The sequence below is a fragment of the Nyctibius grandis genome, chromosome 2, assembly GCF_013368605.1.
Source record: "Nyctibius grandis isolate bNycGra1 chromosome 2, bNycGra1.pri, whole genome shotgun sequence".
Taxonomy (NCBI): domain Eukaryota; kingdom Metazoa; phylum Chordata; class Aves; order Nyctibiiformes; family Nyctibiidae; genus Nyctibius; species Nyctibius grandis.
This window is the reverse complement of record NC_090659.1, coordinates 34,577,977-34,595,078: the sequence shown is the minus strand read 5'-3', so window position 1 is coordinate 34,595,078 and position 17,102 is coordinate 34,577,977. Positions and strand designations below refer to the sequence as shown.

Below are 17,102 nucleotides of genomic sequence, written 5' to 3'. Positions count from 1 at the left end.
ACTCATGTTGGGTTTTATGATGTGAGTTTCTGACATGGGTGGAAAACAAGTCAATTTGTTCCCAGCATCGGTTATGGGACGGAACTCTTACTGGTGGGCTGGCCTGTGTTGCACCTAGCATCCAAGACGGAAAGAGGTCTTGTGTTGCCTTTCCTCTGAGGTGGCATCATTTGAATGAACTGAACCTATAATGGAGGGAGTGGGAAGCCAATTTCTCATGAGATTACTTGGTGATGTTTTAATTTTGAGTCTTCTGTAACTTGTGTTGGAATTGTTTCTAGTCCAATACCTGTGCCTATAATTTGTGTATACTCTTATTTTCCTTTTTCTGTTGCTGACAAATAAAAGTATGTAAAAAAATGCATGATGACATTTTTAAGGGACTGATTTGGTTTCACACCAAATGAAGCTTAGTTTGTGACTGGGCAGCCCAAGGTCAACTTCACATGTGCTGACGGAGGGACACCCTCAGAGACCTGCAGTGGGGAGCTCAGAGTAATTTTAGATTCAAGTGTTTTTCTTGCCTGTTTTGTCATAAAGCAGTTTGAAATCTTCTATGGAAACACGTTTGAGTGTTTCCATGTCCATCTCCCTTCCCACCTGCCCAGATTTATTGTTAATATCTCAAGCATAATTTATTTTCTGTTAAGTTGGTTCTAGAACTATATATAAAGGCAATTGCTTCCATATTGTATTACTCTGAATTTTCAGGTACGTTTAATCTGATCTGGTTTGTATCAGATTTCCAGGTAGATTTCAAGACTTCAAAAGTTTTAAAGTCTTTCATAAATATGTTTTATTCCTGTCAGATGTGAGTCTTTATGAAATTCTTATTTTCACAAGAAACCCTACATTCTGAAGTTACCTTTCTGTGATTCTTGTGGCACAAGACTTGATTTGTTTTTAAAAAGACAAAATCACATGCTAACATAGCTGACATTCTTGATTTTTGTTGTTATGCCAAGGACCTGATATCAAAACATTTACAAAGACAGCGGTTGTATGGAAAATAAAATTGTACTTGATTTGAGCGGAAAATTGAAATGTAAGAATTTTTTTGCTCATTGTAAATCTGAAGATGTCTCTCTCTACAAATTAAGAGAATTGCAAAAGCATTTGTGGGAGACTGGCTTCATGAAAAAACAGTCACTACAGAAACTACTCTGGGTGCATCACTTCTACCAATATTTTTTCTGTGTTATTCCTTTCTCTATACCAATAAACTCTCTGGTTTCTATAGGTTTGTAGCTGGGGGGACGCAGGGCAGGGAAGGGAGGGGGGTGTAGGTGGAAATATGTACCCTAAAGTATTTGGGGATAAAACTTAATTTTTTCTCTTTTGTAGTCTGAGAAAATTGGGTTAACCTAGTGACTCTTGTTTTACTCTCTCTTTAACTAGCATTCATTGCTCTTTCTCAGAACATGGAGGTAAGAAAAGTTCAGGGCTCTTACCTAGAAACGGGCTGTTTCTGAGTAACTGCCTAAAATAGAAAGTCTGTGGCAAGAACCCCCAGTTCTTCTTTTCTCACTTTCATAGAGGAATCCAGAAACAGTTGTAGTTTAAGAGCATTAAGTTGAATTAATGATAAATTAAACTTATTTGGCAACTGAGAACTTTGCCATTTGAAAATATGAAGTAATATTTCAAAAAATGAGTTTCACTCATGTTTTCCAAATTCATGGGTTTGAGGGAACGCACAGGTTTATAAGCAGAGAAGGTGTTAGCATTAGCAAAACCTAATGTTTGGGTTGAATTTTGGTACCATCCGTATGGTATGTGTGTTTCAAACTTCGCTTAAATTTAGCTAGGCTGTTGTGGTTCCGTTAACCATTTTGCTATATAAATGTAAGGGGTTTTCTTTTATTTGGTTTTATAGCCCTTACTGTTGATCAAGACTTAATAATTTATTGATTTAATAATTTATTGGTTTAATATATCAATGCAAGTAACAGAAGGGAGTATCTAAGCCCTTGAATCATCATTGTTTCTGTGGTAGTAGGAGCACAGCTTCACAGCACTTCAGACTGCTGCTTTGTGGAAATACGGGAGTTAGAGGGACCAAGCTCAGTGAGTTGCTGAAGGCAGGGTTGAGCTACCTGTTCTGGCAGTGCTGACGCTTCCTCTAAAGTGAATAGAGATGAAGCCTACAGTTTTAGCCACTTCCTAATATTTCTGTGGAGTATGACATTTCCTTTAATGTTCAGTATTATTAAGGATTGCCTCTAATGCATCCGTGCTTCCTGGAGTTTTTGATTTCCTGATGTGGAAGGAGCAGAAGCTCCTACAGCAGTTTAGAACCAGAAGTGAGTTATTGGGGATTTCTGAAACTCTGGTATCCGACTGATCTGGATGCATCAGCACGGTTTGTCACCGCACCTTGTTTTCTTTGGTTTGGATTTGTTTTTTTCTGCTATATAAATCTCCCTAAAGCTAAAATTCCCTGTATTATTCTTGACATTTGAAAAGTCTGTTATAAAATAACACCCAAGGCTTCTACCTTAAAATTTCTACAACTTTCCATAAAGTTTTATACCTGTTCATAGTTTATTCAAGAAAATTAAAAACAAAGTTTGTGACCAGGCAATTCCAGATTAGGAGAATTCTTGGAGACCCAGATTTCTTGACTCATTAACTTTCTCATTAAGTAATAAATGGGCTCCAGTCTGTCAGAATTATGCTAGAACTGAGATCTAAGTTTCTTTCCAATGAAGAATTTATTTTAAAACTTCAGATGAGAAGAAATCTGTGTTGTACTCTCTTGCTGCTTACCATTTGCCATGATCGGATATTCACAGGAGCTGAGGAGTTAATTAAGTATCTAAAAATTGCAAAATCTGTCAGCATGTGCTGCATAATATTTGACAGTAGCTGTCTGTAAAGTGTGAAACAACTAGTTGCAGCAGCAGCAGTATAATGAGGATTTATGGCTGTGGGAGAACAGTTTGTAATAAGGGATCAGTTTGTCATTAAACATTCGTGTCTTTCTTACACTGTTGTAGACTCATTCAGTACCTAAATTTGTTACTTTCAGTGGAAACAGAAGTCTTGGCAGTAGACAGTTTTTAAATGTAGTCCAGCATACAAAACATGTCAGGTATGTCTAACAGGAAAAATTAAACATTTTTTTTTCTCAGATTAGTTTATATTCATCATCTACATCTGAGGCTGTTTTTACTTTTAGCTTTTATACCATCTCCTCTAGTAGTAAGAGTAGAATTAAGTGCGTTTGGTAAATAATGCCTGCTGTGTTTTTTCTAAGAGCATCAGCCATTCAGAAAACTTACTGCAGCAATCTGAAAACCCTTCTCCATCTCGTGACTTGGATAATTTTTTATGTCTTTGGCCCAAACTCTCGCCCTTTGTGTCTCCTAGTCCAAAGGCAACGGGCATGTTGCCTTGCTTCTACTAGCATGCAACTAGGAGACGTGACTTGAAAGTGTAAGATGATTTTCCTTCTTGATCTGCCACCGTGGATTCTTTTCTTGAAATTAATAAATGAGCAGGTACCTGTAAATACACTGATTTAAGACTTTTCAGAAGAAAGCTTCAGTTCTGCTAGTTTTCAAGGTCACATGTTGATCTGTGTTTTGATATTGGAAAACTTTCAAAGGACAACTTCATTAACGTTTTCTTATGGTTATGGCAACTGATGCCAGCTTACCCTGTTGTGAGATGTGATTTATGTGGAGGAGCCATCCTAGCAGACTGGAGGTCTGCATGGCTTCCCGCATACTTTCTGTGAGTACCTCCCTTGCCTGTTTTGCTTTGCTCTTTATTCTTACGGTAATAAATCTCTTTATAGACATAAGAATACTTGATACAATCCTTGGGGCTGTGGAGGACCAACACTTAAGGCATGGTTAGTTTTGCACTCAGGTAAAGGAACCTGGCTTTTTGTGTGTGCGGTGTGAGTCATGGCTGTGTGGTAGTTTCTGTGTCTCTAGATGATGGTGGACTAAATATTAAGTTTTACCACAAGGGAAACAATATTCTTTCCTTCTTTATTTTCAGATACGGGTCTCCATTGCCAGTGCGATGCAGTACGCTTGAAAACTGCCTGCTACGTTACGTGCTAAGTAAAACGGCCAGGTCCTGTACATTACAATGTACAAGTTAACCAGCTTTACAAAGTATTTTGCAAATAGCTGTTTGCAACGGATGAAGAGGTTGCAATTATGCTGTGTTCCAATATATTTAAATACATTTTATCTTGCTGTTACTCTGTGCACTTAATGGTGGAGAATGCCGGCTTGCTAAACATTGTGTTTCACAGCCAGAAAACTGAAGTTTCTAGATTTTTAATGGCGCATGGAAGTATTTTATCAAGCTGCTTGATACACAACTGTCAGTGCTCAAATATATAATTTCTAACTATTTTTTTGGTTGATAAACAGGTAGAACATGCAAAAAGATCATCTTGGGCATTTCCCTGTAGATACAATTTCATTCAGTTAATGGGCGAAGTCAATTCTGTGGATGGCATGGTAGTACCACCACTCTTTGTGTAATGGCTAACTGCATTTTAATTAGCTTCTATGTAGTTTATCTCTATGTTCTTAATGACAAATTGACTTGAATTCCTGGAAACTGGAAGTCGAAAGGTGTCAGAATAGAGGTGCTTGACCTCATGGCATTTTTTTTCTTGCATTTCTTTAAAAGATACAGACTGTGAGCTTGCTGGTGTTTTCTGACGGTTCTCCATGGTCTCTGTGTGTCTATGATACAAGTATGTGTTGTGGGGTGGCTTGAAGAAAGCTACTCTTCAGGGGAAAATGAAACAAAAAATAATCAAAACAAACCACCCAAGATTTGCTCCACTGTTTGGATTAATGTTTAGTTTGGAACCAGCTATTTTGGGGGGAATCTTGTTAGTTCTTACACAGGATATGCCTTCTGCAGTTTTCTGTTTGCATGTGAACAATATGGATATTTAAAATGTCCTTCTTGTTCTTTCCTGGAATAAACGCACACATTTGGGAGAGCCCTTTTAGATAACCAAAACAAAAAAAACCCCACAAAAACAAACCCCCAGACATTTTCTCTAAGGGATAGTTTTGTATTTTATTTTGGCATTTGGCTTTTAATCATTGTAGCAGTGCAAGCTCAGGACACTCTTAAAAATGAAACTTGTTAACTTTTAAACTGATGATGCAAATATCTGAAGTGTGGCCAAGTAGCAGAGTAACTGGGTTCCTACTGTTTTTATGCATTAGTTTTGAAATGAAAAATCTAGAGACTAGTATGGCGTGTAGTACATTAAAATAGCATGACCCTGTTGGTATTCAAACCTAGTCACTTGTAAAGAGCACATTATAATCACTCTACTTCTCCTAAGTGGATGATGGCTTTGCAGTTCACAGTTACTTTATTTTACAGAAAAACAGGGTTTGTTTGTAGGGACATACAATTAAAGGAAGATAGAATAGGGTTAAAAAATTCCACAATGTGCTGAAGAGGCTGTAATTTACTGCAACAAAGCTGTTTCTAGAATTTGAAATGTGTGCAAGACCTGACGTGCGCCTGCAGCCTGCTCAGTGCCACCATGTGGGATTTTCCCTTTGAGTGTTCCTGCCTTCGTATGCTTAGGCACAGGAGTAATTGTGTTGGGCCATTTTCTAGTTAAACATTTTAAAAAACTAATTTATTGCTAGGTTTGGTAACTGTGAAAACTGTGCCTTGCAACTGTATTTTCGCTTCTGTTTACCACAGTCATTTAAAAACAAAAAAGCCAAAAAATCTTTGAATTCCTGGATCCCCAGCTTTCCCTTGCCAGAGGTTTTGTTTGCCCCATGTCTGCAAATAGGAGAGGTCAATCACGGGGCTTTAGGGTTTACTGCACCGTTTGATTCCTTAGGACCAAGCTCACCAGCCAGATACCGAGGCAGCACCCACCAACCCTGAGGAGCTGCTTTGAGCTCGTGGGCTCATTGCTGCAAAGGGGGAGCGACTCGGGGTCTGGGCACTGGTACTTAGCCTGGAACAGCTCGGTTCACCTGCCCTCGCAGACGTGTTTCTGAGCACAAGCTTTGCCACACCAGTGAGTGTGTCCTCTGTAGATCAGGGAATTCCAGGCTGCTTTAAAGAGGGAGAATCCTGGTTCTTTCCCACAGAACTGTCACGGTTAATGTCAGAGAATCAGGCAGAGTAGGGGTTTGGGGTGTACCCCCTTCAGGTGTGTGTCTGGGCTCTTCCAGGTGTTTGCTGCTGTGCTGTGATTATTTAACATGGTTTGCTGGGCAGCGAAAGGAATCTCCCCTGCCTGTGGAGATGAAGACTTTTATCCAAAACCCAAATGTGAATGGAAAGCTGAGCTACCAAAATGATGAGAGGAAAATGTTAGAAGTACTCAAAATCCTGGTGACTCCACAGAGTCTGTGCAGTATTTCCCATATAGCACAGACCACAAAGTATTACCACAGAAATTTGGGATCAAGGCCTATAATCTGTGGCAATTACAGAGACTTGGTGGGACGCCTCGCATGACTGGAATGTGGTCATGGATGGCTATGTCCTGTTCAGGAAAGACAGGCCGCTAAGGAGAGGTGGTGGAGTTGCTCTTTATGTGAGTGAGCAGCTAGAATGTATTGAGTTCTGTCCAGGGGCGGATCAGGAGCGAGTTGAGAGTTTGTGGGTGCGAATTAAGGGGCAGGCTGGCAGGGGTGATACTGTTGTGGGTGTCTATTACAGGCCACCGGATCAGGATGAGGAGGGTGATGAGGCCTTCTACAGGCAGCTGAGAGCAGTCTCGCAATTACAGGGCCTGGTTGTTGTGGGGGATTTCAACTACCCTGATATTTGCTGGGAGGCCTACTCAGCCAGCCATCCTCAGTCCAGGAGATTCCTCCAGTGCATTGATGATAACTTTCTGATGCAAATGGTGGATGAGCCAACTAGGAGAGGAGCGCTGCTGGATCTTATCCTCACTAACAAGGAGGGTCTGGTTGAAGCGGTGAAGGTTGAGGGCAGCCTTGGTTGTAGCGACCATGAGATGGTAGAGTTCAGGATCTCATGTGGCAGGAACAGAATAGCTAGCAGAATCACAACCCTGAACTTCAGGAGGGCCAACTTTGGCCTTTTCAAGCAATTGCTAGGGGAAATCCCATGGGACAGGGTACTAGAAGGTAAGGGGGCCCAAGATAGTTGGTTAGCGTTCAAGGACTGCTTCTTCCGAGCTCAAGATCAGAGCATCCCAACAGGTAGGAAGTCAAGGAAGGGTACCAGGAGACCTGCATGGTTGAACAGGGAACTGCTGGGCAAACTCAAGTGGAAGAAGAAGGTGTACAGATCGTGGAAGGAGGGGCTGGCCACTTGGGAGGAATATAAGTCTGTTGTCAGAGGATGTAGGGAGGCAACTAGGAAAGCTAAGGCCTCCTTGGAATTAAACCTTGCAAGAGAGGTCAAGGACAACAGAAAGGGCTTCTTCAAATACACTGCAGGTAAAACCAACACTAGAGGCAATGTAGGCCCACTGATGAATGAGGTGGGGGTCCTGGAGACAGAGGATAAAAAGAAGGCGGAGTTACTGAATGCCTTCTTTGCCTCTGTCTATACTGTTGGAGGCTGTCCTGAGGAGCCCTGGACCCCTGCGGCCTCAGAAGAAGTCAGGATAGAGGAGGAATCTGTCTTGGTAGATGAGGGCTGGGTCAGGGACCAATTAAGCAACCTGGACGTCCATAAATCCATGGGCCCTGATGGGATGCACCCACGGGTGCTGAGGGAGCTGGCGGAAGTCATTGCTAGGCCACTCTCCATCATCTTTGCTAAGTCGTGGGCAACGGGAGAGGTGCTTGAGGACTGGAGGAAAGCGAATGTCACTCCAGTCTTCAAAAAGGGCAGGAAGGAGGACCCGGGTAACTATAGACCGGTCAGCCTCACCTCCATCCCTGGAAAGGTGATGGAGCAACTTGTTCTTGGTGCTGTCTCTAGGCACATCAAGGATAGGGGGATCATTAGGGGCACTCAGCATGGCTTCACCAACGGGAAGTCTTGCTCAACCAACTTGATAGCCTTTTATGAGGATGTTACCCGGTGGATAGATGATGGTAAAGCTGTGGATGTGGTCTATCTCGATTTCAGTAAAGCGTTTGACACGGTCTCCCACAGCATCCTCGCAGCTAAACTGGGGAAGTGTGGTCTGGATGATCGGGTAGTGAGGTGGATTGTGAACTGGCTGAAGGAAAGAAGCCAGAGAGTGGTGGTCAATGGGACAGAGTCCAGTTGGAGGCCTGTGTCTAGCGGAGTTCCGCAAGGGTCGGTTCTGGGACCAGTTCTATTCAATATATTCATTAATGACTTGGATGAGGGATTAGAGTGCGCTGTCAGCAAGTTCGCTGATGACACAAAACTGGGAGGAGTGGCTGAGATGCCGGAAGGCTGCGCAGCCATTCAGAGAGACCTGGACAGGCTGGAGAGTTGGGCGGGGAGAAATTTAATGAAATATAACAAGGGCAAGTGTAGAGTCCTGCATCTGGGCAAGAACAACCCCATGTACCAGTACAAGTTGGGGACAGAGCTGTTGGAGAGCAGCGTAGGGGAAAGGGACCTGGGGGTCCTAGTGGACAACAGGATGACCATGAGCCAGCAGTGTGCCCTTGTGGCCAAGAAGGCCAATGGCATCCTGGGGTGTATTAGAAGGGGTGTGGTCAGCAGGTCGAGAGAGGTTCTCCTCCCCCTCTACTCTGCCCTGGTGAGGCCGCATCTGGAGTATTGTGTCCAGTTCTGGGCCCCTCAGTTCAAGAAGGACAGGGAACTGCTAGAGAGAGTCCAGCGCAGAGCCACGAAGATGATTAAGGGAGTGGAACATCTCCCTTATGAGGAGAGGCTGAGGGAGCTGGGTCTCTTTAGCTTAGAGAAGAGGAGACTGAGGGGTGACCTCATTAATGTTTATAAATATGTAAAGGGCAAGTGTCAAGAGGATGGAGCCAGGCTCTTCTCAGTGACATCCCTTGACAGGACAAGGGGCAACGGGTGCAAGCTGGAGCACAGGAGGTTCCACTTAAATTTGAGGAAAAACTTCTTTACTGTAAGGGTGACTGAACACTGGAACAGGCTGCCCAGAGAGGTTGTGGAGTCTCCTTCTCTGGAGACATTCAAAACCCGCCTGGACGTGTTCCTGTGTGATATGGTCTAGGCAATCCTGCCCCGGCAGGGGGATTGGACTAGATGATCTTTCGAGGTCCCTTCCAATCCCTAACATTCTGTGATTCTGTGATTCTGTGATAATGTGTTAATCCTTTTAGGGGTCAGTTGTCTTTTCATAGGGTGAAACTGCCTTGTAAGCAGCGTTACAGGAGGTGATACTTCCAAAGGCGTAGTTTCCTCCTTCAATTTGTTTTGCCTGTTTGCCTTCAGATGATATTTTGCCCCACTCCAGTACGCGGAACAGGCTCTTGCATTTGTGTGAAAGGCAAAACTGCCTTACCTAGCTCATGAGCTTGTACTTCACTGTTTCTCATTGAAGGAAGGATGGATGCTGTCGGAGAGAGGAGCTAAAACGGAATGGAGATACACAGCGTGAAAGAACTGTTTGAACTGAAGATAAGCTATCGGGCCCAACCATAAACTGGCTATGAACAACTGCTGGGGCAGGGGAATCCAAGCTTTTTATTTGAGGAACTGGTTTTAACATGGGAGCCTGCTGCGTGCAGCTGGCAGATCTGGCAGAGTGACTTGTCATAGGAACAGACTCAATTCTTGCTGGAATCTTGGTCCCATGTTCCCCGGTTAGCACCATGGAGATGCATTTCCAAAGGCTCTCAGCTATTTTTACCTTGTTCTGCATCTGTCACCTCTCCCTCAGGCGGAGCTGTGAGGCAGTGGCCTTGATTTCCATTCGGATTAGAGATGCTGATGCCCCCTTCCTTGCGCGCACCAGGGAAGGGCCTTCCCTTCGGAAAGAGAAAGGCAGAATATATCTGTGTGTGCGTGCTTGGGGAACACGTGGTGTATTTTGAGAGGAAAAAAACCCTTTCTTCACAAAAGATCAGAAGAGGAGTGCTTAAGACAGCCTGCTGCCTGAAAGGGTCTCCATGCAAGAGGCAGAGCCCTAGGGCCATTTTCTGGTCCATTTTCAGCTGTTTTAGGAGGAGGTCAGAGGTCTGCACCAGCCTCAAGTGAAACTGCTGCTTAATTATGTGCTATTATAGAGGACTTTCTTCCTATGGTGGTTTATTATTACCCTTTTTTTACAAGCAAGTTCGATGTAGTGTCAAACCCTTCCTTTCTGCTGAGCTGAGTTGCCGGGCCTTGTGTTGATCCAGGGGACCTTCTTGTTCCCAAGGGGGTTTGCCCTGCACCCAGACAAGAATCCCCTCTGACCTCAGGCTGGGCTAGATGCGGTGAGGGCCCGGCTTCCCAGAGCATGTGCTCATGGGGACATGGTGCTGGGGACCCACCACACGGCTTCTGTTGGCAAAAGTCATTCTCTGAGAGTTCAGAGTGGAAAAGCAAGGATTGCAGCTGAGGAAGCAAAGCCACAAGCTGAGGGGAATTTAAACAGCTTCACCTTGTTTAATGAAGGCTGCAGAGTGGGGAAGGAGGTACAGGCTCTGCCACCGATGGTGGGCTCGAGAGTTGGTTTAGCTATCTCATAGTTACTGTTCCAGTGTATGTCCCTGGCCACCATCTGAGTACGGTGTGAAGCCTGACCTGCCTCCAGACCAAAATCGCCTCTGCCTTTTGTTTTTGGGGAGAGAAGGTGAACGTGAATAGCAGTAGTCCTGGCAGGATGGCTTTTAGACGTAAAAGGGAAGGCTAAGCAGACAAGGAGAGGAGCAGCAGCAGCGTTCAGGAGGGATCAGAATGGGCACTGCTGGGGATTTATTACAGCCATACCCTCCTTGATAAGTTGTCCTAGCTCTGTGCCAGCCTCCTTGGGCAGTCAGGATTCCTCTTCATGAAAAAGCATCTAGTTTTCTTGTGGCTTTATTTGAAATGCCCGTTTCCTGTCTTTAACTTTGTCCAACTTCCAGCTGCCAGTACTGCTTTGTGCTATTCTAAATATTTTCTTTCTTTTGAGAATTCCCTCCCTACAGTATTTGGAAATAATTTTTAATATGCACAAGAAATTATAATTTGGTTTTTTTAAATGTTTATCTCTCTTCAGCCTTGTGAGTTAAATGTTCCCTGTGAGTGAGCTTACACAGTTATATTTCATGCCTAAATGATGGAAGGATTTAAAACTAAGGAAGTACTGTAGATGTTTCACAAGTGCCGGCACCAGAGCTCTGCTTTGTACTGCAGAAAATCATCTCTGCTTCTGCAGCCACGTTTCAAGCATTCTCCTGTTTTATATAAATTCCTGTGAACTTACAGCAGAGACTTTCTGACCACTTCCAGTCGTGCCCCTTGCTAGTGTTTGCAGGGTGTCTATGGTGCAATGAAATCCCAGTTAAAAAATGGAAAATGTTTTCAGTTCAGACTGCTGGATTTAAAGTTTGTTCCAAATCTAACTCGGTGCCTGTTCTGCAGTATGCTACCACAGGGTGCTACAGCTCTTGCCTTGTGTCACCTTGCCCCAGAGGGCCTGACTCAGCAGTGGCTCATGTTGTCCCTGGGTTTAGATCAGGCCCATGTAAACAAGAGTCCCTGTCATCCCTTCCCAGAGCGCTGTCAGCTGCACAGGTGTATGTGTGTGCAGAACTGGCACTTAAAAGACAGTGAGGTTGTGGGGAGGCGTCAGTCAGATGTGGTTCCTCTCAGTGGGGCTGTGGAGGCAGCTCAGCAGCAAAAGAGAAGCGGGACTGCAGACAGGCTGACCTTCCCAGTCCTGGGAGCGTATGAGGATGTCCCGTATCTCCCGAGTGATGCAAGATGCTGCTCAAAGCAGCCTCAAATCCAGCTTAAGCACCAGGGAGCATTTTGTTGTGGACTCTGAGCCTTTAAACAGTTTCTCTGCCATGCCGAATGACTTTGAAATTTGTTCTTATTCTGGAGTTAAAAATACCTTAGCTGGGAAGTCCTGAGTCCCTGCCTGCTGGTTCAGCTTCTCCCTGCCTGAGGCAGGACTGACAATAAATAATTTTTAAAAAATCTATTCTACAGCTGGCACAGTAATAATTTATTTCTTATAGCAAGGACAAAATGGAAAGAGCGCAGCAGGAGCATTCAGGCATCATACTGACTTAGCAGGAGGAAGAGTCACGTCCAAAGGCCACTGTCAGGAGTTGTACCCTCTGGCTAGTTTGCTGCTGCAGTTGTGCATAAATCCAGCACAGCTGTGCACCATCCTGGCACACACCGGAGCATCACAGCTGCTGCAGAACCAGGATGGCTGCAAAAGCACTGCCTCTTTCTTCCACTTAGAATTAAAATAGTGGCTCCTAATTCCACTGCGCTGGGGCTGGGGCTAAGGGAGGTCTCCAACGTGGTGGTGTCTAATGCTGTGCCTTGCCAGGTGTGGCAGCGTTTCCCCACCTTTACTCTGCAGCCAGAAAAATGTGTGTGAAGGCAAGGGGAGAGGTGATCCCGTCAGAGCGGAGAGCAGCAGCAGTAACTCAAGCAGCAGGGTTTTGGGCAGGTTGGCAAAGCTGCTCTAGTGGCATTTGTGGGGTCATGAAGCCCTGGGGTACAAAGGATGGGGATAACAAGCACTGTGCTGTCGGTGGGGCTTATGCTCGGGGTTGGTGTTTTTGCATCCAAAGGTGCTGTAAGATGAAGGTGAGAGGCAGCAATATCTGTTATACACAGTTTATTTTTCATGTGGAGCTTGGCTGATAAATGGGACTAAATTAAATCAATGCTCATGAAAAATAAAACCCAGCCATGACTCAGAAGTGCAAAATTGCTCTCTACGTGTCCAGAGACAATGAGGTTCTGGTTTGCTGGAGACAGCACATGGATATCAGTGTCTGTACCAGCAGGCCAAAGGCTTCAGCTTAGTGATATCCTAAATGCGAACAGGTGTCTGGTACAGTGTATGGCTTTGTGGCTGGGTGGCCACCTGTGACTCTGAGAAACAGCTTCTGTTAAGGAGAGGTCACTGGTGAGTTTTTCTCCAATTCCTATTTACAAGTTGTGGTGCTGTCTTCCACTCAAACCACTGAACTAGGGCTACTGAACAGTAAGTGCTATGACATTAAAACAAAAAAAACCCAAACGGTAAAAGCCAAGAACAACAACAACCTGCCCACCTCCACTGCATTTGGACATGGCTCATCATATAAACAGCACCAGTAGAGAGCAGACAGTTCCTGCGGTGGAGGAGTGGTTTGTGATGGGAAGACTTAAGACTTGCAAAGGATCAGAAAAACTAACAAGTGCATCCCAGGTATGAAATTACAGTAACAGGTTGCCTAAGGCTGAGAAAGGTCATAATTGCATCGTCCCGCGGGGCGCACAGCTGGCGGCAGCTAAACTAGCTGTGGCTCTCCCTTCGCGCTTCCTAGCGAAAGCGGTAGTGCACCCTGTTCCCTGCTCGTCTCCTTTTGCAGCTCTGTGAAGAAGGAACTAGCCTGACTCCAGAGGACAAAGCATGCCGCGAAATGGTATGTACTCAGTCTTGTGGTAGTCAGAGAAGCATCTGGCAAAGTGTTCCCAAAGAAAACTCAGTTACCCCGTAGTTGGGCAGGAATGCAAGCTGTAGGGAATGATCAGAGTGCGGGGCTAATTTGGTACCTGGTACAAGGGTCTGCAATTTACCTCCCCGGAAGAGTACCTGGCAGGGAAGGAGTGAGAGGAGTTTACCTACTAGGTCACTCGGTGAGGTAAGAATGGTGGCCTGGCAGGGGACTGCTGCCAGCAGGTACTACCACCCCCTGTGCTCAAGCACTTGGGCATCTTGTTCCTTCACAGTTTATTCCAAGAGCCACGCAGAGCCCTCCCTCTCCCAGTGTTTCCTGTGCTGCTTGCGCAGGGAACCAGCAAAGTGCTGACTGGTGCTGCCCGCAGGAGGCTGCGTGTCCTGATGGGCTTGCAACTCCCAGGGAGCGGTGGCACAGCGGTGATTTCACTGCTGCGACCCCCTGCCCAGGCTGCCCGGGGTCTGTGCCCAGCAGGCTGCTGGTGGTACAGGCAGGTGGCGGCACCCTTCACCTTGCTGGCCTGGCACCAAAGCTGGTGCTGGGCTGGGAGAGCCTCGAACGTGCCTGTGCGCTGAGGCAGGCAAGCCTGCGAGTGAAATCGCACCGCTGCTTCGTAGCCCAACCTCAGTGATGTGGGCTGGGTGTTTCCCGCGGCTTTCTGAGCTGTGGGGCAGGGCAGCCTTGGGGGCTGGGGGTCGCTCATGCTCAGAAAACCTGCGAGCCTGCAGCCGCCTCACCAGGCGCCAGCTGTGGGACAGAACGGTGGAGCCGCACGTCAGGCACGTCTGTATTTGCCAAGCTGGAAGGAGATCAGCTCGTGCATCGAGGGGAGGGGAGAGCTTCACTTGTGCTACCCTTTCTGTGGTTCTGCTTGGGGCTGTGTGGGTGTCATGGATGGAGAAAGAAAATCCCCATGCCTAATCCTCTTTAAAAGGTTTCCATTGTTTTTTTCCAACTTTTTCTCCACGTTAGGGTACAGGAATGGCCTCAGGACCCCTGCGGGGCCGGCTGTCTGTGAACATATCTCGTTTAGAGTTTGATGAGAAATTTGTTTAACTGTCTGAGTGGCATGTGAGGACAGCAGCACTGTTGTGCTCGTCATTTGGTGATACGGAGCAGCAGGATTTCCTAGGAGGCCACGACCCGAGGCCTTGAGATCCCGTGTGTGTTTTTTAGAATTCACGAGTAAAAATCACCAATGTCTTCAAACTATCTGTTTCCTACAACACCACATTCCAGCTGGGGCTGCCTTTTCATTTACTTTCTTGCCTCCAAAGTGCAAAGCCAGGGAGGAAAACAGAAGTTATCAGGTAGCTGTTCAGGCGCTAGGAACACGGAGAGCTATTTGATAAAGCAAACACAGCCTGACTCTTTACATACGCCCCATACAGAGGCTTGGTCAACAAGCAGCATTCAATAGTTTGAATATTAAATGGATTTCCACCAGCTCAGCTGGAGAGCTCTCCATTTCACGCGCAGGTTTGGGGTCTGGAGCAGATTTCATTCCAAAAGAAAAAAAGTAAAATTTTATTTCCTGTTTCTGAATGTATTTGCTGCAGCAATGCCATTTCTTCCCGTGCCAGAAGAGCTCAAGGTTACCAGGGGCTGGTACAACTGCATCTTCTCCATCCACGGCTGCAGCCGTTGCGTGCCTGTGTGCTGGGTCCGGATCGGGAGCCGACAGGGCTCTTCTCACCAGCCCTGCTTGGTGCAGAGTCCCCCGCCAACCCGGCCTGCCCACAGCAGCTGTGAGCAGCAACACAGGGACAGGAACTTGCACAACGGTGTACGTTTCTCTGTCAGTCCCCGGTACCGTGTCTGGCAGGCGCTGCTGGCTGGGCCTCCAGGCACCGTGAGGGAGTGGGGATGGGATAAGCTCTTCCTGAGATCTCCCTTGCTGTGCTCCAGTCTGTTTTCAGCATCTTCTCCCAGAGCACGTTCCCTGCTGTCAGAGATACCCCAGATGTTCCTCACGCTTCTCCCCATCCAGCGGTTGAGTTCATAGCTTGTTCTTCTGTCTCATGGTTAAAAAAATAGATCTTTTACTTTTCGTCCTCGTCTCCCTCGCTCATGCTGCTGAGGGAGGCAGAGGCAGCTTTTGGAGAAGAAGGAGGGGAGGCTTTATTGAAGACCCAGGGTGGAGATGGAGAACGGGATGGAGAGCGGCCTCGCGTAGGACTGCTGTTTGGGCTCTGCCGGGGAGAAAAAGCCTGGAGCATTCGGCCACTTCGTTCCTGGAACATCTGCTTCTGCAAAAGCAAGTGAAAAGATGCTCTTTGAGTAACGCAGAGGGGGAAGGTATGTCTGTGCGCAGGCAGGGGCTGCACTTCACCATGCCTCTCCCCTGGGAGACAGCAGGGAGACACGAGGACAGACTTCAGCTCTGAAGCATGGCCAGTTCTGCCCACGCTTAGCCCTTGCCTCTTCTACTGTGCTCGTAATAACCCGGTTTTTACATGAAAAGGTTTTTTCTTAGATCACACACCCCTAGTGTGAGAATACTGTGTGTGTTGTCCTAAGCCAGCCAGGGGGAACTCCCTTTGGATTTTTTGTATGTGTTGGTCACACTCTGTCTCAAAAAGTCAGTTTTCTGCCTGAACTCCCAATGTTCCTTGTTCCCAGGACCTTTTCCTTTTAGCGTGCTGGGACAGACCACCCATCTCCTGCTAAGTTTCCTGGCTGGCCCAGCCTTTTTTCCTCCTTCCCTTCTCAAGGGAGGCAGCCACTTCCTCAGCTACCTGGAGCATGCACCACCCAAACCCTTACATTGGAGGTGGGAATGTCTGAATTCAGGTGTCTTTGTTGAAAAGAGAAACACGTGCAGGCTCAGTGTTCTGCTTTGGGCTTTATTGTCATTTTTTCTCTGTAAAGCTAAGTGGAAACCTGCCAGAGCTGGTGGGGTGGAAGGGACCACCTTTTCAGCCAAGCAATCTGCTATGCTAAGGCAAATGCTGCTACTTGGTAGCGCCTACGTGGCCTTGCATTAGGCTGCCAGGCTGAGTTCCAGGAGATCTGGCACATACTGCATGGCTGCTGCAGGCTTCATGTGGAAAATGCCAAACGCGAGTGTCTTGCTGCTCCTCCTGGGGATGGGAACAAGGCGGCTCAACCCTGGCTGCAGTATCGGGAGTCAGATCGCAGGCGATGCTCGGCTGGAATGGAATCACAGAATCACAGAATCGACCAGGTTGGAAGAGACCTCAGGGATCATTGAGTCCAACCGTTGCCCTGACACCACCATGTCAACTAGACCATGGCACTAAGTGCCATGTCCACTCTTTTCTTAAACACATCCAGAGATGGTGACTCCACCACCTCCCTGGGCAGCCCGTTCCAATGTCTAATAACCCTTTCTGAAAAGAAATTCTTCCTAATGTCCAACCTGAACCTCCCCTGGCGAAGCTTGAGGCTGTGTCCTCTTGTCCTATCGCTAGTTGCCTGGGAGAAGAGGCCAACTCCCACTTCACTACAACCTCCCTTCAGGTAGTTGTAGACTGCAGTAAGGTCACCTCTGAGCCTCCTCTTCTCCAGGCTAAAAGAGCCAGCCCAGACAAAGTTAAGTTGCCGCGCAGGTCTGACAGC

The 17,102-nt window shown here is 46.4% G+C and overlaps 1 protein-coding gene across 1 annotated transcript in view; it reads right to left on the bottom strand.

The window, feature by feature from the left end:
* Nucleotides 1-15,562: 15,562 nt before the first annotated feature.
* Nucleotides 15,563-17,102, bottom strand: part of PCYT1B (phosphate cytidylyltransferase 1B, choline) — a 33,675-nt gene continuing 32,135 nt past the window's right edge. Inside the window, exon 8 of the mRNA XM_068425535.1 lies at nucleotides 15,563-15,769. Within this exon, the coding sequence (XP_068281636.1) occupies nucleotides 15,563-15,769 (207 nt within the window). The remainder of the gene's footprint in view (nucleotides 15,770-17,102) is intronic.